The sequence below is a fragment of the Gavia stellata genome, chromosome 1 (genome assembly GCF_030936135.1).
Source record: "Gavia stellata isolate bGavSte3 chromosome 1, bGavSte3.hap2, whole genome shotgun sequence".
NCBI lineage: Eukaryota > Metazoa > Chordata > Aves > Gaviiformes > Gaviidae > Gavia > Gavia stellata.
Genome location: NC_082594.1, coordinates 67,260,037 through 67,285,469, shown reverse-complemented (window position 1 = coordinate 67,285,469; position 25,433 = coordinate 67,260,037). Strand labels below are relative to the sequence as shown.

The window sequence follows — 25,433 nt, the reverse complement described above, 5'->3', positions numbered from 1 at the left end:
GATGCTCATGACCTGGCCTACTAGCAGGGAGAGGGAAGACCAAGTCTAAACAGCCGCTGAAATAGATATTTGGTTCTATACAGTAGGTCACTGATGGAGGCAGCATCTGGGTGTCCCAGGGAACAAAGCCATATGGATGAAGAGTGGGTAGGTGGGGTATCTGTCATGGAGTGGGAAGAAGGAGTGCTGTGTTGAAGATAATGAAGTAGAGGAGGTGCGCTCCTTCCTCCTTCTCTGCAGGAAGAAAGGGGTTGTATTCCGCTACAGCCACAGAACACCCCATCAGTAGCAGGACCCCGGTCCCAAGGCACAGAATCCATGCTGCTGTTCAGCAGCCTGCTACGCGTTAACTTTGTGCTTCACCTCCTCGTCTCCCTCCGCAGAGCTGGCTGCTTTATAGTGCTTCTCTGTGCAGCCTGGTTATAATTAAAATTCTGAAATTTTCTTGAAATTTTGGTGGTGATAGAATCTTCCTAGAAGTAGCTCTTCGGAGACATGGAGGTAAAACTTGCAGATACCTTTTGAGAGACAAATTATTGCCTATTACACATTTTTATTACCATCTCAAGTATTACATCTTCTATTGTTCTTTTTTCAGGGGTCAGTATTCAAAGACTAGACTTAATGTGGCTGGAAGGCTTCTGCTTTGTCTTCCACTGGCCTAATAAAAGACATCTTATCTGTCTTTCCAGCTTTTCCTTTCACATGCAGTTGCAATAAGAAGTTTCTCATTAATAACTCATTACTGCATTTACATTTTGCATAAAGCAACCTACAAATGTCATGTAGTTAATCCACTCATATTTTTGCATAGCTGTTTTGAAGTAGCTGGGCTGACTTCGCCATTAGGGCAACCCCAGGTTGCTGTCTAGAGCGAAGATTTACATATCAAGGTGGAATGTAACTTAAAAGGTAGACGAAGAGGCTTGGGGACAGAAAATATTTCTCCATTTTGGGGGTTTCGCTAGTGGTGTCTGTCCTTTAGTTGAGGCTGCAGATATTAAGTTCTTTTTATACTGAATTATTCTGTTTGCAATTTTACTTTTTCAGATCTCTGTTGAAGAACTCGAAAGAAGTTTGGTTATAAAGGTCAACAGGGATGCAGTTATGAAAATAGCTGTCTCAGGGGATCTGTTTACTCTAGACAAAGGACTGTATCAGCTGAATTTGACAGTAGGAGGCATTCCTTTCAAAACAAAGGACCTTATTCTACCGGTAAGTATAGCACGATTGCTTATGTTGTTTTGCATGCCTGAAGGGCTTGATTTCATCTTCTCTTGGGGTAATGTAGGTCCTTCTTGAGAGCAGTTCAGCCTGCCCTGACACAGGTGGAATAATCACCTCTGGATACAGCTTTCTCTCCATTGACTATAGAGGGAGCCTAAGCCAGTAGCAAAGGTGAGACTCCTGATTTTTTGATTGGTAAGTTTGGGTGAGATACATCCCGCCCTTGGCCTGCAGAATTAGGACACAGCAAAACTGGAGCGCATGGCAAAGCCTTGAGAATTAATGGTGATCGTGCTGGTTTGGAGATCATGAGTGGCGCTGGTGGGTCAGTGGGCACACCACTGTGTGAAGGTGCCATTGTGCCCACTACGTCTGGAAACAACGCTGTGGGCACTTTTTGTCTTGTGACTGAAGTTTGTGCTTCATGTATATTGTATCACAGTTTTGCTGTTTGCGTTTGCTGTTTCAGTTTAGCAAGACCCAAGGAAAAACAGAAGCTTATTTTTCTTTGTTTCCTCCTAATTCAAGTAGACAGGGAATATGAATAAAAGTTAAGGCACTCCTTGGGTGAGATTGGATGATTGCTGTGTTTCTGAAATAGCTGCTGCTCAGGCTGTTCTGAATGTCCACCACACACAGAGTTGGCACCTTGAAACCCAAATTGGCATCTCTTTATTTCTAAACGAGGTGACAAGCTTGTGGCTCTGTAACTGGGAGTGCAGCACCTGAGGAAGGCTCCTGTTCCTCACAAGAAGCCATTCAGGGCCACTGCTTGTCTGAAACATTAAGCTCGGGGTGTGGTCTGAATATAGGATTGAGAGCCAAAAACTCCTGAGGTTTTTATCTTGGCTCAGACACTTCATTCTCTCTCTGCTTCAGTTAATTGGGCATAATGGTGCTGATTTAGATGCTTTGCAAGGAGCGTTCTCTTTCAATACTGTCTACCATTTTAATGCTGACATTTGGTATGGGATAACATAACTAGAAGCTGGAAGGAATGAGGTGTGTACAGAGTGGGGTGCTTGCCTTGTGGCTCAGGCACCCCTCCCTTAAGCCAGAACCCAACAACTTATACCATGATCAGGTGCAACATCTTGTGTGTCATGAAGGCTGTTTGCAATGACACAAAGGATTTTTTTTTTTTAACTTCAAGTTAGCCTCCAGCATTTGCAATGCAGAATTACAGGAGTTACAAAGCTTTGGCTACAGAGCTTTTGAAGTAAATTGTACTAATGATGTGCAGCGTGTAGAAGCAGCTAACAGAATCAATACAACCAAATCAGCACCTGCATTAGCTAGTGCCCTTCTGTCCTGTGGAGACAAGCTGAACTCAGGTGAGTTTCCTGGGGAATACAGACCACTTATTTGCTTGGGGTTGTGGGATTGGGGTTGCTGCCAACTGGTTTGCATGTTCATAACATGTCAAAATGATTTCCCCTATTTGATATCGTAATATAACTCAGGATTCCTCTGCACCCAAAATCACTGAATAGTCATTTGAGGTGTGAGATACTGCTTTATCTTCCTAGATAAACCCTCGGCTGGATGGTTGCATGCGGGCGTGGAACTGGCTGAATGGGGAGGACACCACTATCCAAGAGACCATAAAGATGAATGAAAAGATGCAGTGCTTTTCTGTAGCAGGACGAGGGTCTTTCTATCCTGGCCGAGGTTTTGCCATGTTTAATCTTACTTACAGTAAGTACTTTATTTTTTTTTATTTCTGACCTGTTGTCCTGCCATTAACCATACTTGATTAATAAACAGTTTAAAACTTAAATGTATGCCAGACTCAGTGTTGATCAATGCAGAAAAGACTCAGCTGTGGATGCAGAGGGAATAGCTAAACTTGTGATTCATAGCGAAGGAAGGCCTATGTATGATGGTTAGAGCCAGTACGAATACGACCAGGTGTTGTGGTTTAGTCCCAGCCGGCAACTAAGCACCACCCAGCCGCTCGCTCACTCCCCCCAGGTGGGGTGGGGGAGAGAATCGGAAGAGTAAAAGTGAGAAAGCTCATGGGTTGAGATAAAGACAGTTTAATAGGTAAAGCAAAAGCCACGCAGGCAAGCAAAGCAAAACAAGGAATTCATTCACCACTTCCCATCGGCAGGCAGGTGTTCAGCCCTCTCCAGGAAAGCAGGGCTCCATCACACGTAACGGTTACTTGGGAAGACAAACGCCGTTACTCCAAATGTCCCCCCTTCCTTCTTCTTCCCCCAGCTTTATATGCTGAGCATGATGTCATATGGTATGGAATATCCCTTTGGTCAGTTGGGGTCAGCTGTCCCGGCTGTGTCCCCTCCCAACTTCTTGTGCACCCCCAGCCCACTCACTGGTGGGGCGGTGTGAGAAGCAGAAAGGGCCTTGACACTGTGTAAGCACTGCTCAGTGGTAACTAAAACATCCCTGCTTCATCAACACTGTTTCCAGCACAAATCCAAAACACAGCCCCATACTAGCTACTATGAAGAAAATTAACTCTACCCCAGCCAAAACCAGCACACCAGGACGGATTAGGTTCTCTCTGTGTAGCTCGAGTAATGCATTTTGCATCCAGGCTGTCCAGCTCATCCCCAGCATTAGGGGCTTCTCATCCCTCTGTCAGCAGCATAGGTGGTTCCAGCACAATCCACTGTTTTCTGCTAAATAAGGGAGAGCTGCAGGCCATGGTGCTATATCTTGAATTTATGACGGACAGAAAATCAATACTGTCTGTAGCAAAATGTCTAAGATTGGATTCATTTTTAATCATTGTGTGGTATTCGTTACACTTGGGACAAACACACTAAGCGTATCCCTGATACAAGCTGAATGAAATTGGCCTAGATTCAGTAATGACAAGTTTCAAACTGAACTTGGCCATACTAATTTAGCACTCAGAAAGCCACTTTTTCTTTATTCTGGATTATTCTGTTTGTTTACACATGCGATCAACTGCCAGTATTTTTAAACCTATACAAATGCCAACCATCTATTTTAGCTTTGTGTGCAATTCCTCCTCTGCAGAAGCCTTCTGTGCATCATTATGTGGATTTTTCTGCTGTGACCCTGTAAATTAGGGAGTATCAGCTGTCTGTCATCTCGTTTACCACATGGGTTCAAAAGCAGCAAAGTAGAGACAATGCGGCATCTGAAGTGCAGATGACAGGACTCAGGAGAGATGAGTCCTCAGCACCTGCATTTTTATATTCTTTTTTCTACAAATAATAATCCTCCTTTTTTTTTTTTGGCTTTGTAAAGGTAAACTTTATAAAGAACTTATTTATTGTATTTCAAGCTGTGGTGAACCAGCATAGCTAATACTACTATGTAGGGAGGTTGCAGAAACAGTCTTGAAATCTTTCTTTGTAGCCAACATCACCTTTTCAATTACAAGGGCACTGCGTCAGTAAGAAAGATGCCAGAGAGTTTAATTCAGAGTTCAGCAGGTGAGATAAAACATTCCATGCTTCTGAGAGGTTGGTGATCAGGAAGGGATGAGGTAGGTGATCAGTGTAGTATGCTTTTTCAGTTTGATGCAGGCTTTCATAGAAATGTTTACTGTATGTCAGAATTGGACTTGGATTCCTCAATGATCTTTGGACAGTGAAGAACGGTGCAAAAATTGGGTGCCCTATCTTGCAGCAGTTCTTTGAATGGGAATTTGATTCTCTCTTTGTGATAAAAAAAGCTTAATCTTGTCCTTTGACATTCTGAAAGGCAGCAGAATACAGAAGGTAACAAGAGGAAACTGATGCCATTTTTTTCTCTGATTTTATGTTCAGGTGCTTTGGAAATTTTTTTTTTTTTTGAGTAAAAGAAATGTGGCAGTCCCTCTATATGTTCATCCATCTATCCTATTCTCCAGGCAGAAATTGCACAGCCTACCCATTTGACCTGTTAGTTCTGTGTTTGTCATGCTATGTGTTTCTTTCTCTGTAGTGCAACCTTCTTCTGGAAATGACACCAAGAGAAGTTGGGAAATAGAAGTAAATGCTGCAATTCAACCAGCGACAGATACTGGCGTGCTGTTTGCTCTGGTTACAGAAGAAGCATCTGTCCCTTTATCACTATCTCTGGTTGACTATCACTCCACAAAGAAACTGAAACAACAGGTATAGACTTAAGCATTTTTCTAGAGAAGATTCCTTGCTATTTCCTGGGCACTGAAAGTCATTCTCAAAAACGGTTGTCATGTTTGCTGCCTGCCTGCTTATTTGCACCCACCAGTTCAAAACAAGGTCTGAGACTGAGGTGCTTGGCTGACACCAAAGTTCTGCCTCTTATGGATATGTGTCAGACACTACTAAGGAGCTCTTTGCAAATGTCATCTAGGTAAAAGATGGAACTGGTCTCTTGAATGCAGGCATATTTTGTTGTATTTTTCTGGCAAAGAAGCTATTTAATGCCATAAGAAAATAATTTCAACTCTCTGGACCTCATCAGTAATAGTCCCGAGATAGTGAAGAGACAGGCTTAGGTGTCACTCCAGGTGCTGTGAAAGGCCAGTTATGATGGAGTGCTGAAGCAACTGATTTAATGGTATTCATAATAAAGGGCTGGATTCTGGCATTATGTCAGTGTAAATCAGGAATGATTTCACTAAAATCCACAAGGCAACTTTTCATTTATAGTACAGCAGCTCTAGTCTATTTGGTTCCAGTGCAATATAACAATCTCTGTAAGATCCACTAAGAATTCTCTCTGAGAAGACACTGGTAACGACTAACAATTAGTCCCACTGGTTCATTGTTTTTTCATCTATGCAAATGAGCTCAGAACACGATCTAATTCTCTGGTGGCTCTGCAAAATCTTTGTAAACAAGGCCACAGTGGGGTCATCCTGGTCTTGGATAAGCGTGGGTAGGTGTATTTCTGCTCACTGCTTCTTTTTTCTTCTTTCCCCTGCTGTCCAGTTTATCATCGTGGCCTTGGAGAACACAGTTGTGTCCAGACTGGCAATAAATCTCTGTGATAAGAAGGAACACTCTGTGGACATCCTCCTCAAGAAAGATCACTTATCCCTGAGGGTAGATGGGATAGCGGGAGAGAGTGAACTAAGCATCTCTGAGTTAGAGGACAGTCTGTCCTTCTTGGAGAGCTCTTTGCAGTCAACGGTGAAGACATACGTGGGAGGATTGCCAGGTGAGCATCCAGTTTTGTAGCATGGACTACAGACTCCCAACTCACCTTGCTGAGCTGGCAGTCAGGAAGACTGTCTCCATTCATTCAAGCTGGGAGCCTCCTTCTCTGTTTCTGCTTGAGCAGGCTTTGTCTGCAATGCAGGCATGTGATCTTAACAGATGTGAGGGTGTGCTTAATAATTATTTTTTTTTCTGGAATGATTGTGTCCTTCTGAGGACAGCTGGAGGCAAAAATAGAAAGAGGAGGTTTTGCTTGGTCAGTGATAGGAATGATTTATCTGAAGGATAGCTGTTAAGCAGGGTCTTTATCCTAAAGCTGATAAAATCTATAGGAGCTGGACCACAGGCTCCTGCAGTGCTTCATTAATGTAATGAACATGTGTGACCACTCCTTGAGGAGAGTACCAGGGCCTCACATTGTTTTGACTGAAGCTTGGGAAGTCCGGTGTGGTGATTCTTCCTGGCTGATGTTCTCTTTGAACTGATCACAACGCTACACAATTAACAGATTGCCTCCCAGCAGAGGATACTTAGGGCACAGCCAAGGGGCTACCACCATTTATGGTTTTGCTGGCTTTTCAACAACAACAGGGCTTCTTGTGGGAGGTCAGTTTGCTCCTCTATTCTGATCCTGAAAGATCAAACTTTCATCTGAGTCATGAATTTTGGCCAAGTTTGGGGGTTTGTTTCTTGTTCTGGCTGAACTGGTTTTTCAGTCCCTGCTGCTGAGGAATGCAGTGAAGGAAACACTTATGTCTCTGATGCACAGCAGTACATCCTACTTTATTGCCAGCAGCTAAGCAAAATCTTGCCCTTACTTGCCCAAGCAAGGGAGGGGCAGCAATGTTGGCCTCTTGGTAGCTGCTGAAGCCATCAGGGTGGAAGAGGATGGCTGAGGTGCCATGTGTGCCAGGATGTATGGTGTGACTGTTCCCACCGTCAACAAGAGTTTACAGAGTATTTATGCCAATGATGTAAATGGCTCCTCATCGCACCTAAGAAGGGGAGGCCACACACTCTGGGATGCTCACACACTGGCAGGAACAAGGCTGAATCCCCAAATGTGGGGTTGAATTGTCCAAGCTGGCCATTGCACAAGCAAGAGAGGTCACCTGCTTCCTTTTGAGTAGCTCTCAAATGCACGGCAGAGACTTTCACAGCTCAGAAAACAATGCCATTCTGTTGCTGTCCCAAGTTCTCTGTGTTTCGCTTAGGCTAACCATGCTGGGTGAAGCACAGTTTTTAATTAGCCAGAACTAAGTGTCAGCTGTCATAGCCATGGCTGTTTAGACCCAGCTGGCTTCTGTAGGTTTAGCTGCTTTTCTTTGATCTGTTCTGCTCAGCAATGGGAGTTTCTGCCGGTGGTCTGCTTTTGCCATTGAAAGGAACCCAGTGCTTGCATTGAGAAACCTTGTCATTTGCCAAACAAATAAACATTTCAGCACTTTGGTTAGATTCATCACTCGGGGTTAAATAACTACACCAAATAGTCAGATATAAGTCAGATCTAAGTGAGTTTGGCTCATTCAGATTTTGGAAACATTATGTTGGGTTTGGTTTTTCCCTGCTTCCATACCCTGTGGAAAAAACAAAGTATAGTGGTCACACTTAATGTCTTTATTCCATTTGCCACAATTAAAGAAAGAAATCTGAGTCAAAATATGTAGTATGTCCCATCCTAAGTACAGCTTCACAGTATTCACAGAAATATTATTTAGAGTTTCAAGAGATAAGAGGGAACATATAGGCATTTACTACCTTTTCTATGGTATTTTCAGTTCTGGCTAATCCTAAATTATGTAATTTATATAATGCATAGGCGTTTTTCCAGGCAATGTGTATACCACCAGGTGAAGGAGCCTTTAAACAAGGCTTCTGAGTCTTTACAGGACCACATTTCAGACAGATCCATTTCTCGTCATAACAGAAAATTAAATATTATTTGACCTGATTTGCAATTAAAACACAAAGAAATTTTTTTAAAAATTATTTTTGGTAGTATTTTATAAATCCATCTCAAAGCCCACACTGTCTTTCAGTCAGCTCTGTTGCGCAATCTGCATGATTCCTTAGACGAGTGTTCAAGCTGTTAAGTCAACATTGTCAACTTCTTCTGAGTCAAAACTTAGTATACATTCACATAAGGTACTACAACACAGATGCCCCCTTCTCTTAAGCAGACTTCACAGATAAAATTTGGTAAATGGGGAGGAATAGGAAATAGCTAAAATTATTAGTTTAAGCAACTACCGAGCAATGGTACTTATCAGCCAGGAAGCTGAAAAATTTATAGTATCTCTTTGTGGCTTACAGATCCCACACAAATATTCTTTCTCTCACTCAGTCGCAGAATCTGTCCTCAGTCTGAGCTGTGTTTAATCACATCAGCTTCAAATTTGGCCCTGCGTGTCTCCAGGCAGAACCATTTGAATTGCACATAATCTCAGGTCAACAAGAGAACCTATTGTTCAAGTTGTCCTTGCTTCAGTGTAAAGATAAGGGGTTTACTTAGCTACTTGCATCACTGTGAAGTTAAATAATCTTTGAGACATTCATTGCTTTGCATTGCACAGCCAGCTTGATTGGGTCGGCTTTGGGTTGTAAATGAACTAATAACCTTTGGGTGAAGGGTAGAGGACACAGTTCACGTAAATTTTCATGTTGTTATTTTGTTACATGTGGGGGGTTTTGTTTATTTAAGGTCAGTTTGTATATGATGTTACAGAAGTTAGTAATAAGATTGACTAATTTTCTCTAGTCTGTTGGATTGTACTTAGTGTCTTCTTCCTTGCTGTTTGTTTTCTGCCTGTGGTAGACTGATCAAAAGTATGACACCAGTGGATCTCCATAGAAAAAGTTAGTCTCATCAGTCTTACCAACTCAACTGATGTATTCCAGCACCTTTCTGATGAATGCCAGCAACCTCCTTATGCATAATCAGAGACCAGTAAAGATGAGTGCAGCAAGTAGTAGAGGCTGCATACAGGAGGAGCGTTCCTGTCATGAAGTTCTTCCTATAATCTTTTGGCAGATATTTTGAAGAGAGAGAAGGAGAACATTAGAGGAAGATATAAGAACTCCACTAAAGACAAAGTAGAGGGTCCAGAGATGGCGGGGGGGAAATGTCGAGATGGAAAGCAGCATGAACACAGAGTGCAGTTGGAGTGAAGCCTGGCTGCTGTGCAGCACATAATTTCATTGGTACTGGAGGCCCTGCAGAGATACAGAACAGCTGAGGAAGGGTTCCGCCTGGGAGGAGAGCTTTTGTGCACAAGAGCAGATGGCGTTTTCCCCACATCTGGGATTGTGTTCTTGCCTTCTGGTGAGAGGGGTGGGCGGGAGGTAGAAATCCCAGAATGGAGAAGAGGAGAGTTTGAATTCATTGAAGTGATGCTCATCTGAGCATAGGTAGGGCAGGTATTTGTTCAAAACCAGCCATCAGAGGTGTTTGTCTCCCCTTTCACACAGACGTTCCTGTGACTTCCACTCCCGTCACCGCGTCCTACCACGGCTGCATGACCATCAAGCTGAGCAACAAGGCACTGGACTTAGACGAGGCTCTCTACAAGCACAGCGACATCACCTCACATTCCTGTCCTCCAGTCGAGGCAGGTCAGTAGGTACCACTGCAATGCGAAAGTTTTATATTCAGAAACTTTCAATGCTTTTCTTTTTTTTTAAAGATATAAATTATTCCGACCTACCGCACTGCGTGTATAGTTTCTCTTAAACACTGAAGTTACGTAGGAGCTACTGATCCTTATGTCAGATTGATTATTGAAATACTCCTTTGCTTTGAGGTTTAAAGGTTGTAATATATTTGTAAATAGTTCAGAAGACTAATATTAAATAAGCCAAAAGTACAGAATATACCTAAAGTGAATGTTATGTTTAGACTGTAAGAGACAGTTTTATCTGTAATGTGGAAAACCTGGTAATATATGAGTGTGGACTGGAAGAAAAATAATAATTCTGTATTATTTTTTATTACCAAACACTGCTTTCTGATTTGCAAAATACAAGAGAATAAAATATTTACATACAAGTTTTTAATTTATCTGTACTGAGATTATTCTGTATTTTGTTGTTTGGAGATACTGACTCAGGCTATGCCTGATGTGGAGATTACCCTAGTGGGGAGTTTTTTGTTTGGTTGGTTTGATTTTTTTGTTTGGAGGTGGGAGTTTTTAAGTGCTTATGCCAGTATTATATACCTTCTGGGCTGGAGAGCAAATGGTTGCTGCTATTCTTATTGCTGGAGTTTCTTTTTCTGGTACCATAGATTGAAGACTCAGTTGTGACCTTTAGAAAAACTCTTCGTCAACAGAAAACGGAAAACAAAATTGGGTCAGCAGGAAACAATTAGAAGAAAAGACTCAGCAAGTTGAAAGCCATATGGCTTTTGTGTCAATAACCGCTGAAGCAAATGATGAGGTGTCAAGAATTGGGGAATATTATCTGGCAGTGACATATTTTGGCTGCTTAATTTTTAGGTTGGCTCATTCACTGTGAGCCTAGTGGGAGCAGAGAGGCTTGAGACTGTGAGTTAGCCAGGCTGAATTGCAGTGTGGTGAGAATGTGCATGAGGGTTTACTTGGGAGAGGTTGTAGAGCCATAAAGTGCATTCAGCTTTTAAGCTGTCCTTGTGAAGTTGGGGTGGGCTTTGCCCAGCCTGCTTTGAGGCATTTGAATCTTGCTTTATTTGGTCCTTGTCTTGCATCAGATTGATGAACTGAGAAAGATAGGTATATGCTGCGGTGGAAATCCGAATACTGGGTGGCTAAGATTACCCTATGCTTCAGAAGGTTAACATGGAAAATGTCTAACACTACAAGGTTTTCTATAAATTGTTCCTGGTCATTCTACGTCATGTTTTGCCTAGTCAAATATGGAGATGACAGATTAGCCTAATAGTCCACACATGCGACATCTGTGACCAAGTTGTGGAGATACAACTGTCCCAGAGAAAGGATGGAAGATGGGGAAGACTATCCCAAACATACTTGCTGGTGAGAATCCCTGCTTTATTTAGCAGAGAAGAGGAAGGTACTCTCTTAGCCATTAGACAGCATGACATCATAGCTCCATATCATGACCAAATTAGTCAGCAGTAATGCAGTAGGGCAGAAAAGACCAGAGCTTTATCGCTTTCAACCAGCCTACTCATTTACACTTGCAGAAGGACCTGTCAAAAGACTCTTTAACACTCAGGTGTGTCCAGATGCAAGTGTGAAAGGATAGTTGCTCACTAGACAGTAATAACTTACTGGCAGAGTGTGCATGGATAGAAAAAACCAGTAGTTCTATGTTTTTGCTTTTTTACTGAGCGAGGGAAACCACGTTATTCCCGAGAATGCTTTCTGTTAGAGTTGATGACTCTGGATCAACTTGTGATATGATGGAGAACCCAAGAAACATTAGTTTAGTATCTCCAGTGAGAGCCGGGAATCCTGAAGATACTGTGGTTAATAGCACTTCCACACTGCAGTGTTTTATTTTCTGTGTGTTCTTCATGGTTGTTTTAGCCCAAAAATACTTTACCAAAATACTTCTCCCATCATTTTAACTTGGAGTAGCTCTAATGAAAACAGTACAAACTTGGAAGACACCTACTATTTTTTAAACCAAGTAGATGAAACAAACCCTGTTTTACTTTGTTCTTTTCAAAGGAAGCATGTTAGCAAAATACTCTTATGTCTGGCATTTTTGTATAATTTCTGTGGTAGTGCCCAAAAAACTACCATGTGGCATAAAGGAATCACAAACATGTCTGACCTTTGTGTTAATGTAAGTGGTACTGTTTATGAGGCCAGAATTATTTTGGATCCTGGAAACGTGAATCCTGTGGTGCAGTGTGGTACACTGCAGTTTCAGACTTAATATTATGCAGAAAAAGACTATAATTCCATTTTCTAAACCAACCTAATTCAGAGCAAAAATTTCTCCCGGACTGTGCATATGTCTGCACGTATGCAAAGATACTTTGCATAGACCACAACGCCCCCAAACCCAAAACGTGGTTTAGAAGAGAAAGCCAGTTAGTAAGTCTGGAGAATTACAGAAAATGGGTGTCTTTTGTGTCAAGCTGGATTGTTTTTAATACCCTACAGCAGTACCATGCTGGAGGAAGAGGCAGCTGCTTCTATACACCATTGAAAAGAGGAAAAAAGTGATAAGCATTCCTTTATTCCTCCTCACACTGTGCTTCGACCCAAGAGAAATACTGATTTAATTTTTGTTCTACTAGCAGTCTAGGTGCTCAACTCAAAGGCAGCAAGTCTGTTCTGGGCTTTGAGTCCCCAGAATGAACTCTGGTGGTCCCCCTGACAGTATTCATAGTGAGTAAAAACAAGTAAATGTGCAGTTCCACTCATTTCATGATCAGCATGATCGTGCTCTTCACAGCATGCATTTCCACAAGAACTAAGCATTTCGGATTCATTAAATTCACGTTTAAAGGAAAAATAATGGTCTCCTCTCTGACTTCTGTTTCTCTTAACCAGGTTTGCATAACTCACCTTGTCAACACAACATGTAAGGCACCTTGTCACTGATGTTAACATCTCTGGCCTAAAACTTTGCATCTCAGAAAATCCTTCTTAACTGAAAAAAATATTTTTTTTACTGTGCATATAAATTAATGTCTGATCTTATGTGTATTAGTACTGAACCTGCTTTTTATACATAGAGGTACAACACATGAATTAACAGAAATTTCTTGAAAAGTGGAAAGTATTATGTAAAAGGCTGATCATTCTTTGTTCTATTTTCAGCTGGTCTGATGGTGTCACTTCCTTTTGAAGGAAACTGTCAAGTAGGCTGGTTTTGTTTATATAGGGTTTTTTTAATATTTTCATAATACGAAGCAGCTGCTTAAAAAGTTAATGAGAAATACCCTCCTTTCCCTGTTTGCTCTTTGGCCTTTCGGGAAATTTCTATAGCTTCATTGCTGTCTAGACTGTAAGATCTATAGAGCAGGCAGCACCACCGCCCTTCCTGCAGGAGCAAAATGCAGTTGAAGGGATGCAGCAATCTAATGGGTTTTCATGCTGGTGTAGCAGCGGTGTGCTACTAGGGATCCCAGCTAATGTGATGCATGGCAAGGGGGCAGGATGCACAGGACAGGGACAAGACTGCCAATGGCACTGCTACAGGTATTGCTGCTTAGCCTTGTCAACCTATTTTTGTCTCTATACAATAGGAGAAAATAAAAAAAAAAAAAAAAAGAAGGAATTCTGACCCTTCATCCATGCTGTTTCAGTCATTGTAAAAAGCCTGGATCAGGCCTTGATCAGTTGAAAAATAAATAACTGGGGTTTAACATAGAGTGGTTTTGGTTGCGGTCCTCTTTTTGACTAGAAAGGAATTAATTCGAACACTAAAGTGCAGCTTAAATACCTGTCTGTAAATTTTGGCTCTAGCATGCTGACATGACATTTTACTACACAGACTAGACTGCCACAAGGTTCAGACAAAACAGTCCCAATAAAATTAACCTTTCTGTTTGAAACTTGAAAGAGGGAACTATTTGGTAGGGTACTTTTTCTTCTGTTGGTTTGTTTTCCTGTCCTTACAAATATACACAGCCTTAGGAACAGTGTAAATATACACAGTCAATTTTATTGTAAAATAATTGCCACGCTTTTTTCATTGGTACAACACTTTCACCAAAAAGGGTTATTAAATAAATACTACAAGCAAACAAACACCTGGTCTCTTCCTTCCCAAAAGGATTAACTCAGAGAGCTCCTGACTGTCCACTCAGACAACACAGACTAGAACCCTTCTATATTGGTCTATGAAAGCAGAACACGTATGCAGAGTATTTTCTTCATTCCTCCTCTTGAAGAAAATTAATTCTGCAGCGTACCGAGAAGGAACATCTCATTCTTACGGTAGCCAGAAAGCAACACTGCATTTGACTGCAGGCAAACTGGGGGGTGACTGATCACTCCGCTGGTGATGTGCCTGCCCTTACGTTTCCAGGGTCCTGCTCTGCTCACAGTTTGATGCGCGTAAAAGCAGAGCGACCCTAACACATTCTGCAGTGGGTTCCTTGGGAAGTCTAGTGCCTGCACAGCACAGTTTCCAGAGGTTTCTTAAAAACAAAATAAAAGCCTACCAGCTACCTAAAATACATTCTTTGCTCTATGGTGCATATGGTGGAGGCTTCTCTCCAGGCAAGAAGTAAGTCGGTGTATAGAGGGCTGGAGCATTGGGAGGAAGACCATAGCTGGAGCTGGACTGAGATGGAGGCTGAGTTTCTTCTGATAAAGAAATGTCAGTAGATGATGTTCCTGGAAAATTGCTGGCAGGCTGTATATAGACAAAGAAAAACACCTTCTTCAGGAAAGGATTACAATCCCATTTGCAGCTCTGCATTAAGTGCTTGCCATGTAAGTGTTATATAATAAGCCCCATGATTATATTTCCATGCATTGCAGCGCAACACTCACTTTAGTTTTAAGGCACCTGCTTAGGTATAGCAATGATAGTATCTAGTGAAACAAGACAGATTCCATCTGTAATCCAAGTCATTTTTAACAGACATTGTGCATACAGCTAGGTAATAGAGCAGAACAGGAATTTCTGCAGGAAAAGATGCTCTGGCTTCCTGGGTGAGGCACTGCACCTGACTGACTGATTAGGTTATGTGTAGCTGCTCGTTTCCAGGCATCACTGTGAAATTTAAATTATCTCAGATGTAATTCATCTCAGTTACAATACTTGCATAAATGCAAGGTCTTACTCATGTCCCAAATGCAGACTCCTCTTAAGAGAAAATTTTACAAGTAGGCATGTGTCTCCCTGTAGGTCTTTCACTTTGGCTGTCTCAGCTATAATGGGCCTTTGGCTGAAAGAGGCACAAAAAATAGATAGAGCTTAGGAAGCAACCCATGTTCAGGAACAAGCAGTTTGTTAAACCAAAAGAATGCATGTCGGGACTAATGTTCTGGATAAAATCCTACCACTACTTTAAATCAAGTTTTGCCATTGATTTCAAGAGGGTCAGGATTTCATTCCTCCCCTCGTATGCCAACACATGCCAGTCCATGGGCTTCATCAGGAGAGTTGTGCTCAGTTCCCCTCAGGTTCAGGCCTAAAGTGCCTGGAATTTAAAAAACAAAACAAAACAAAACATAGTAATCATGGATCCTTTTCAGGGGAAATGAAAAATCTGGGCAAGTAAACGCTGCTCCCTGCTGCTAAAAAATGTAACAGTCACCATCTAGAACACCAGTACCAGGGCTGACACTTGGACAATGGCATCTCAGCACTGCCCAGGGCTGGCAGATCCCATGGCACAGTGCCTGGCTTCTCCGTGGGGCTCCAGGTCAGCAGGGGCTGCTGCCCTGCATCAAAACCCCATGGCAAGGAGAATGTTATCCTGGGTTTGTACCACAGGGTGAGTTAGTGAGAATGGGGACGTCCTGACCCGAAGGTTGATTATGCCCTTTAACTCTCCAGGAGGCAGTGCAGGTACACTGACAGATCTGCTAGCTAGATCAGCTCCAAACATAGTTGTTGGGGTTTTGGGTGGTTTGGGGTTTTTTTCATTTATTTTGGAGTCGTTGTTCCCTCCCCCCTCAAACTGCAGCAACTGTTTCCATCTGTCTGCCTGGAATTGCTTCTGTATGTAATGAGTTCTCTGGCAGGAATGATTGGCACAACCCTTGCTGCTGTCATCACCACCAGCCCCTGCCCAGCTCATCATTTACCTGACCAGTTGGCAGGCCTGTTACCAGGACTAGTTGTGACTGAACTGTACCAGTAAGGGATGAATGATTTTGTTAGCACATGCCATAGTAAACAAAAGAAACGCTGGTTACAACCTTGTCAAAATGCATTCCTGTTATCACCCTTTCTTTTTTGCATTTGGCTGATTTCCGCTTGTGGACAAGGAAGCATGAGGTGAACTGAGGAGCGTTTACCACCAGCTCAGGTTGTGATTTTTTTTTTAAGACTTTGTTTGCCCCTCCAGCAAGCAGTTATTCAGTGAGATACTGGATTTGGCAGAGGACTAGGAATGAATCTCAACGGTGGGAGCCACAGGTGAACTCTGGTTCACAGCCTTTGAGTTAATGGAGCTTCAGTCCATGCAAGTGGGGGCAGTGCTTAGGCTAGGCATGTTGCATGCCAGACTAAGCCAAGGTGGGATATGTTCCCAGGAGGAGGAACTATGGCTGTGGATTTCCTCTGGTTGAGGTGAGGGTTCAACTAGAGTTACTAGCTGGTAATTGATTGCTAACTGCTTTACTTCATTAACTGGCATCAATTGACTTTTTTTTTTTCCCTAACTGTTAGCTGGAGAAGGTCTTGCTCCTTTTGTTGTACTGAACCACCACGTGTCTGACCCTGCCCCAACTGGGAGCAGGTGCAGGGCAATGTGAATGCAGAGGCTTAGGAACAGTGTTTAGCCAAATCTTCAGCGAGCCAAAGGGAATGCTGAGAAGAGAGGTGCGTGTTGGGGCCCTCATGTGGATCTTGGTCTACATGGAAGCAAAAACACTACGCCTTTTGAGATGCCCAAGGGCACCCCTGCCAGCTGCTCCAAATATATGTGTGAGTCTCCTGTAGACCTTGGCCCACACCAGCCAGCTCTGTATGGATGTCTTGCAAACATTAGGCCATCTCAGATGCCGTATCTTTAGGCAACTGAATTAAACCCTAGGCTACAGGGTTCAGCCTCAGATTTTGATGTCTCAGTTGAAGGCTCAAGGACATCATAGATATCTAAATGCTGAGCATAGTGACATTTTGGACTTGATGATCTTACAGGTCTTTTCCAACCTTAGTGATTCTGTGATTCTGTGACATGTAGTAACAGAATCCCACCCCTAGTCAGTGGAAAGGCCTTTAGGGTGCATTCGTAGCACTCACATCATACATCTTTAGCCTGAGATAATCCATGTGTGGCTCTCTCTGTGGACTCTGAAGGGTAGACCAGCCCAGGCAGAGTCTCCTACACTATGGAGAGCTAGAGCTCAATTCAGCTGCCCACATGTAAGTGTCCAGCCCTTTTGGGATGCCATGGGCTATCCGAGACATCCACACAGATGTGACACAGGGACTACAGGACCTGGACCTTCCCAGAGGGGCAGCAGGGGCCAGGTGGCTACCTCATCTCATTATCAGGCAACACTAGATGCCTACACGCCAACAGCAACAGCATTTAGCCAGATGAATCCCAGCCCCAGGGCCTGTAGTTGCCTTCAGGACCAGGACCAGCTGAGCAGGGCTTGTGGAGGCCTGAATCCAGCAGCTGGGCACTGCCTGAAGCACTTAGATGGGTCATGAAGACAAACCTCCAGCCCTATGGATTCAGTCCACAGCTCTCAAGCAATGAAAGTGGATGATGGTTAAGCTTCTGACTGTTCCTAATCAGGCCTGCTTCTAACTTTCACTCTTTTGTAGCTTTGAGTAAGTTTATTATGATTTTTTAACTCGTATACTGACGCAGAAATTAATTCTCTCCAAACTACAACATAATGAGCTCATACACGCAGGAAGGCGGCTTGCCTTTTTTTTTTCCCCAGGAAAAGGATTAAGCACTTCCCCTTTTGAAGCCGAGTGCTTCTCGCTATCCTCTCCTGGCTTGGGGACAGCTGGTGGTGTCTGCCTCCGACTGTTATGAAGCGGGTAGAAGACAAATGAACATACTTCTTAGAAAAAGTAGAAATCTAGGAAAAGAACTGTGTTTATTTTGGAATGCGGTTAAGAATTTGGGGTAAATATGATGTATTTCTGTTTCTCAGTGGACACAGGACTGAGCAGTTATAATTGATCCTCATGACTACTTACGTGCATCTTTTCAGCTTAATTGCTTTCTTTCATCTGTTTTTATCCCCTTCTCTCTCTACTCTTGGCTACGTGCTAACTGAACGCTGCAGAACAGCACAGCTTTTCAGCTAAAAGCAAACAAAAAAAGATCTCCGAGTGTGCTCTTTTTTTCCTCTCAACCCATGGTCTCCAAAAGTGCCTGGCCCCATTTATATTAATAAATAAGACGTGCCAAGGACTGTTCTCTGGCTGTGAAGCCAACTGGCGCAGCACATCTCACATCGCTACAGCTGAACTCTTACCACCAAACCAGTGTGACTGTATGCACACTACCTACCAGGTACAGTTCAATGCCCTTGCTGTCTCCTGACCCCTTCCTGGGTGTTGTTGGGAGACTGTTAGGTGGTCTGGGCCAAACCCATACCAGGAGCACGCTAACAATTCACTGGTCTGGATGATCATTATGTCCCAATACTTGTGCCCGGTAGCTTATTGGCCCTGAACAGATGTAGCCCAGGAGGCTGTGGGGAGCTGGTCCACAGCTAGTTCATGCCAAACGTGCAATGTTTTCACCTAAGAAGTATTGCAAAATTTGTGGTACCCACTGGTCTAGCACTACATGGCCAAAATACAACAAGCCATTGGACTGAACAGAACAGTCTTACTGTGCTTTAAAAAAAATCTGAAAACTCCTATGATTGCTCCAGGGTCTCAGTACATTCAGTTATTTACCAGCTCACCCTACATTCTTCACCTCACTCTGGGGACAAAAAAAAAAAAACCAAAACCCAAACACCATCCTCAGCACCACTCCCTGCATTTTCCAGGCCAGCTCTGGGCTGGATGCAGTGCAGGCTTGGAACATGACTTGCACCTCGTCTTTCTGAAGGAGGCAAAGCAGTGTTGACTCAGCTCATGTTGTATCCCCTCCCGCAAGGGAAGAAAGCTTTCCCTCCTGCCTTCAGCCCAGCTGCCTCTGGTCAGTAAGGCTCACCAACCTCCGCCAGCTGCCATAGCAGCTCTGTACCTGTCTCCCAGCGGTGGCCCATAGCAGATGCTTATAGGAAGACTAAAAGAAAAAGGGCGCCATTTTCTGATGAGCACCCATTGATTCTTGTGGCAGGCAGCCATCTGGGGACTTGCGGTGACACCTGAATCTCTGTGTTTAATAGCAACTGACGGACTAATCCCCTAACCCCTCATTTATACTCTTCCACAACACCCCATGGCATTTGAACCTTCTCTGGTGTGTAAAATCACTTCCTATTTCTGTCTTATCTTGTCACCTGACCGCTTTACTGGGGCAACCAAAACTTTGTGTGATGAGCAGTTATTACTAATATCCAGCCACAATCCTTTCCATATCATTTGATTTCACAGACGTCTTTATTTCCTCCCCTTTCTTGTCTCCTTTCCATCTGATGAGTCCTAATCTACTTACCTCCATATTAAGAGTAAGGTGGCTAAGGTGTGTAAACTTTTCTGCCAAATCCTGTGTGTATCAGATGCTTCCTTTGGCTTCCCCAATGCCTCTGTTGCTGCTTTATCTTGCCCAACATGGGGGGCTGCGTTCACCATCGTGACTACTGTAGCACAGCTCTAATCCCACATTGGGTTTTGTGGTCAGCAGACAGAGCCCAAAGGACGACCAGAGAAAGCCTGAGATCTGAGAACAGACCTGAGAACTAGGCATAGACAAAGTCATCCCAGAGACGAGTCTGTGAGTTTGGATCCAACTTCCTTGCCTCGTTTCAAACCCCCAGGAGCCAAGATCTACCACTGCAGAGTTTGTACTGAGCAGCAGCTTATGCTTTTCTGATGGAGTAAGAAGGGTGCCATTTTGTACCGTACCTGAAGAGGTAATGGGTAGGATGGATATGTAGAAATAGTTGCTGCAGAAGGACAAAACCCAGCATATGTCAGGATCTGCTGGGCAGGATTGTACAGGATCTGAGGAGGAGGTGCAGCACTGAAAGCGATTTGGGACAGAGGTACCTGTTGAGCACAGAAGACAACAATATATCAGCACGGCGCAGAGGGGCCTAGAGCAGGAACTGGTCCTAACAGAAGTGACTAGGCAATTTAACAATTATCTATGTTCCAACACAATACCGGTACTACAAAAAACCAAGAAGCAGACAGAACGAGAGGAAGGTGTATCTGGAGTGAATTTTCTGACCCGAAATACACAGCTATTTTAATCTTCTTGCCTTGGAAAAAGACTTCTGGTCCTTCCCTAGCACCACTTACAGAAGCACTGGCAGGACTCCAGACTCGAGACACCCTGAAGAGCACAGCATTCAGCTTTGACCATCTCTTCTTATCCACCCCAGCACCAAACACCCAGTCCTTCACAATTTGCTGCAGACTCTTTCCAATAGCAGCTACCTGATGCTCTTATGTCCTTCCTACACAGATCTACAAAGGTCTCCCTTTCCAGACCACCTGCTCCACTTTCATAGCTCCCTCTCACTTGTGAAATGGAGTTTGCTGCTGGCTGTCCAATACCACCCCTCACGTGCATATCTCATTCCTACTGCATAAAATCCTTCATCATATCCTATGGCCTTATTGGCACGTCCCGTAACTGCAATGTGAGATGAGGTTTGCAGGAAGACGTAATCGCTCATATTAAACCAGCTAATACAACTGGGGGAGGAAAAAAAAAGAGCAAAAGCTAAATGTAAAAGGGGGCTTGTGTTAAACCCTAAAACTCTGTGCTATATAGCCATTTGTGAAGGACAGTAAAGCTCTGTGAAAGATTTTCATGTCCTTCTGCTTTGCAAAGCAAGACAAATCCAATGGTTTCTTTTCTTTCCTTTGTTTTTATTAGCAGATTCCTCTACATGAGAGCATGGAATTTTCTTTTTACTGAAATAATAAAATATGGTGGTTGCCAGCCAAATGCTGAAAGCAGCAGCCAGGATTTTTTTTTTGGCACTTCCTTTCAGATTTATCAGTGAGAGACATAAACCACTGTATCCTCTGGAGATAGAGTGAGATCTTCCTATGATTGAGAAAGAGGTATATTCATTGTGTTTGTACATGGAAAACATCGTCTAGGTGACTGATGTCCCACATGAGGCTACCTGACAATCTAGGCCTTAGCTCTCTGGAGAAACTTAGCACCTCGGGAGCTGTCGCAGAGAAAGGCTGGGATCGAAAGCAGAGAGCCTATTTCATGGGAGAAGGCAAGTCTCTCATCTTCAAGGTACCCTCCTCAAAACACCTCCTTTCTACCCGCCCTGCTGGGTGGATATGGTGGGGAGAAACAGAGGAGGGACACTGCCTTTCAGACAGGAGTAGCGAGAAGCGGGTAACCACCTTGCCTCAGACCCAAAGGTTTGGGGCCACTGACACGGCTCACCCTGGCCAGGGCTGGGCCGGTGGCCAGAGCGTGCCCTCCCTCAGAGGGGGGAGACCCTGGCGCAATCAGGTCCTTCTGGCTATGGATGCAAACGCGGCAGGAAACACGTGTCTTGCCCAATATGAAACACAGACGCCTGTTCTGCATCTGTCACCAACTTTCTGGTGTGGGTTCCTTCGGGCGCCGCTGTCCTCCTCCCAGGAACCTCTCTCAGTTCTCTCACGTTCACTCCACACGTAGCAGCAACACTCTCCAACTGCTAAGGACGAGCATCACAACAGTCCTAGAAGACAGGTTTGGGGAGTCATCCACCCTAAATCCACTGATCAACGCACCTTATTATCAGGCTATCTGGTCTCAGCCAGCAACGATTTGCAGGTTTTGAAGCTGATTAGATGCTTTTCTCAAGTATTCCAGTAATGACACTGTATGTTAAATGTCACATAAAATCCAAGGGTAGGTGGAGACGTTTTAAACTGGACCACCACCCAAGTCAAAGAGATAAGGAGCTGTGAACTGGCTAGGGAGTGCTGCCAGTGCCATGCGGGAACCTCAGGTCAGGGAGCGTGGGGAAAGCAGGCGGTGGCCGGAGGGGCTGTCTGGCTGCCCCCCACCCGGCCACGCAAGCTGCCGCTCGCTCTGTGCTGGGTGTGCGGCTGCAGAGCAATGCAGGTCAGCTCCCTGATCCAACAAAGACCCGCTGAAGTTTTCATTTCTGAGCTACGACTACTTTTAACGTCAGACTGCACCTTTAGTTACACGAGCGCTAAGACATGAACACATGGCAAGTCGCTCAGTAATTAGGGGCTCATTTTGTTTTCCTTTTTAGAGCAGGGTGAGGGAAGAGAGAGGGGATAAGGGAACTATATTTAATCTGTTCAGATTCCCTTGAGGACTCCAAGAAGGAGACTAACTGAAAAAATAAAAAAGGCCAGCAACACCCCCGCCAGGACCAGCAGTCGTTCTCATTAATGCAACCCTAAACTCAGGGGAGGCAGATTCCTTGGCAAGGTATGTCAGGAAAACATCTATAAGTCATCAGATGAATACCGGGGCAGGAAAAGGAGTTTTCAGATTAACTCTTAGTACCAGCAAGTGAAGTTTTCCATGCGTTTCTTTACCTCTGTTTTCTGTAAGAAATAATCATGGTATTTTACCATTTTGGGACATACTTCTATTTACATTATATCTTAACCTGCTTTTTGTTAAAGGTGACTTTAAGGTAACTGCCTAGCTGGCATCCTACATCCAAGCACACAGTAGGTCTGAAAAGGAGGGTGCCGTCGTAGCCACTGCAGCTCCCCCAGCACCCAGCAGATCACAGAGGACGGCCCCACGGGTGACACAGGGGCCACTGAGAGCTGACACCTTGGGGGTCAGGAGAGGATGAAATGTTGCCCACTGAGCCAGCACGGCCATCTGGCAGGCAGCAAAACCATGGGGAGCATGCCAGGGTCTGCAGGGAATTTGTCACAAGAAAGAAAACTTACAACAACCAAAACAACACTTTTTTTTTTTTTCTGTCCAGGAAATGTGATGGTTTAGAGGCAAAGGCACTGTTTTGCAAACTCTCCCCTTTGTAACATGTTTTGGCTGCCAGCGTTCCCCAGAGATAAACATGATGGGTTTTGTTTGACTAGTCAGCCTGGCCCGGTGTCTTCTGGAAGCCAACCTCGGAGCAATGCCCTGAGGCATTTCATTGGGCTTTGCAGCTCTCCCTGCAAAATGCCAGTGAGCATTTCTGTGGGAAGGTGACATCCTGAAAGAAAGAAAATTATTCTCCCTCACATTTCAAAGGGTTTTTTTCTTATTTCAGTCCCACACCCCTTTCTCTCCCTCTTCTGCTTGATGTTTTCTTGGCCCCCGTCTTCCTCCAAGAGTTACTCCTTTCGTAATGAAAGCAAGCAGCAGATTAGTAAACCAGCTCTGGTACATCACTCAAAAGGACCCTGAAAAAACACAGGCAGGAGCAGGGAGCAGTCATTACATTTCGACTGCTGCTTTAGTAACACTTTCACAAGCATCGCATGGCTCCTGTGTTGAGGTAACTGACACAAAGTCATCTTTCCCTTAAGCTAGTGAGGGTATTTTTTCCGCTCCTGCTGCAGAGAAGACATTAAACAGCTTATTCAGATCAGGTTTTTAGCTGGAGCCTGGACAGACTCGCTCCAGCTGAGCCTGGGGGGAAGCTGCATGTCCACTGCTGCTGTGACTTCCTTGCACAGCTTTACACCACCCAGTCAGAGGACCCAGACCTTGACCCAGGCTCTGCCTCCCAGCAAGGGAACGTGCCACGTCATGGAGACCCCAGTTCTCCCAGGAACATTTCCTCGGCTTGGCGTTCCTCGCGAGCAGTGCAGCGATGGCCCCCACACAGCACAGAGGTGTGCCTGGGCTGCAGCTCCCCTTGCTACAAAGCATCAGTACAAATCCCATGTAAGTCTTGGTTTGTGCGAGACAGATTAGGTGGACTCAGGCTAGCTCTCTGCACCCTTCCCCGTCTCAGGGGAGCACTAGCAACTCCCACAGCTGGCCTCGGTGGAGGCACTCGCACCCATCTGCTAGGCAGGGGAAAATACTTAGCAGCACTGGAAAGCTGCAGTGCTCTACCAAGGACTTACTGTAGATGATGCCTGCCTTCCCCTCCTCATGTAGCTGCTCTTCCCCTCGTTTCCCACTGTGGTTGTTTCTGCTCCCCTTCTGCCATTGCTCCTCTCACAGGGAGGGGGTGAATTAAGCTGGGAAAGCTGTTCCCACTCCCTCCTGTCGGGCAGCTGCAACTCTTTACTGGCTGGCTGCAATTTGTTTTCAACTCCTTGCAACAGTTCCCTCACGTAAAGAACAGCTCAGCTGCACATTTCTTACATGCGAAGGCTCAGTGTGCTTTTTTGCCTTAAGCTAGAGAGGGGAATATTTCCAGCAAACATTTTGCAACTCTTAACAAAGGTCAATTTCAAGTAATTCATATGGCCCTGCTCTGTGACGTGGTTTTAAGCACCCAACACATGTTGTAGATAGCCTGGACATGCTTGCTAAGGGACGCTGGGTGGTCAGAGCAGGGCCTAGATGGCCCCCAGCCTGACTGGGTCCTTGGCTCACTGGCTGCCAGCTCCGAGCAGCCTCTTCCCTTTAGTCTGCCCCCTCTGCTGTACATCTCACCCGTCTCTCTTGCTTTCTCTTCCCTGCTCCATCCCTCTCTTCTTTCCTTTCATCTGCCTTTGTATTTAGTTTTCTCCTCCGGAATAGTCACCAGAAACATCATGGATCTAAGTTGACCTGTGCTGCTATCACACCTCCCTTCGGCTCCTGCATTTCACCTCCATCCCCATGCTTCCGCCCATTTAGTTTGGAAGATCTTTGGGCTGGGACCATCTACTCTTCTGAGTGCCTAGTAAGTCATGAGCCACTTGGTTGGTCTTTAGGCACTGCTTTAGCAAACATGACCACTGACAGTGATAATCCCATGAACAGGTACTTCACCCTTTTAACATGTCAGGAAACCTAGGCAGATGAGGCACTGTATTACAGAATCCCTCCTAGCACACACCCTCTTCTGAATGCAGTGGTGCACATCAGCACAACATGGTGGTGGGACACAGGGAGCAGTTAGAGGGTGGCATTCCTTAGTGAAGCAAAAGAGGAGGTTAATGTGACCTGAATACAACTGTTTAAATAAAAACTTGACTGGTACTTCAGAGTTAATCCCCATTCTTAGGAAACGGACTACATAAGGTTAAATAGTCACACCTAGGACTTGAGTTCTACATGTTAGCTACAAACTAGCACCCTCGACTCTGTGCGGGCCCACATGTTCAGTGCTGAATTAGAAGAAAAAAAAGATGCCACTAAGTGAATCGCCAGCATCTATTCACACAGACGCCTGGTTTTACCCTTCCATTCATGTATTTGACCAGGCTTGATGTACTTAGCTG

The 25,433-nt window shown here is 44.3% G+C and overlaps 2 protein-coding genes across 2 annotated transcripts in view; one reads left to right on the top strand and one right to left on the bottom strand.

Annotated features, from left to right (window-relative positions):
- GAS6 (growth arrest specific 6) overlaps window positions 1-10,379 on the top strand; it is a 43,305-nt gene extending 32,926 nt beyond the window's left edge. The window contains exons 11-15 of the mRNA XM_059833752.1: window positions 1,051-1,215; window positions 2,757-2,925; window positions 5,152-5,324; window positions 6,126-6,354; window positions 9,822-10,379. Coding sequence (XP_059689735.1) covers window positions 1,051-1,215; window positions 2,757-2,925; window positions 5,152-5,324; window positions 6,126-6,354; window positions 9,822-9,973 — 888 coding nt within the window. The 3' untranslated portion in view covers window positions 9,974-10,379. The remainder of the gene's footprint in view (window positions 1-1,050; window positions 1,216-2,756; window positions 2,926-5,151; window positions 5,325-6,125; window positions 6,355-9,821) is intronic.
- Window positions 10,380-14,501: 4,122 nt separating this feature from the next.
- Window positions 14,502-25,433, bottom strand: part of TMEM255B (transmembrane protein 255B) — a 75,136-nt gene continuing 64,204 nt past the window's right edge. The window contains exons 8-9 of the mRNA XM_059825132.1: window positions 19,986-20,129; window positions 14,502-14,669 (exon numbers count right to left, since the gene is read on the bottom strand). Of these exons, the coding sequence (XP_059681115.1) occupies window positions 14,502-14,669; window positions 19,986-20,129 (312 nt within the window). The remainder of the gene's footprint in view (window positions 14,670-19,985; window positions 20,130-25,433) is intronic.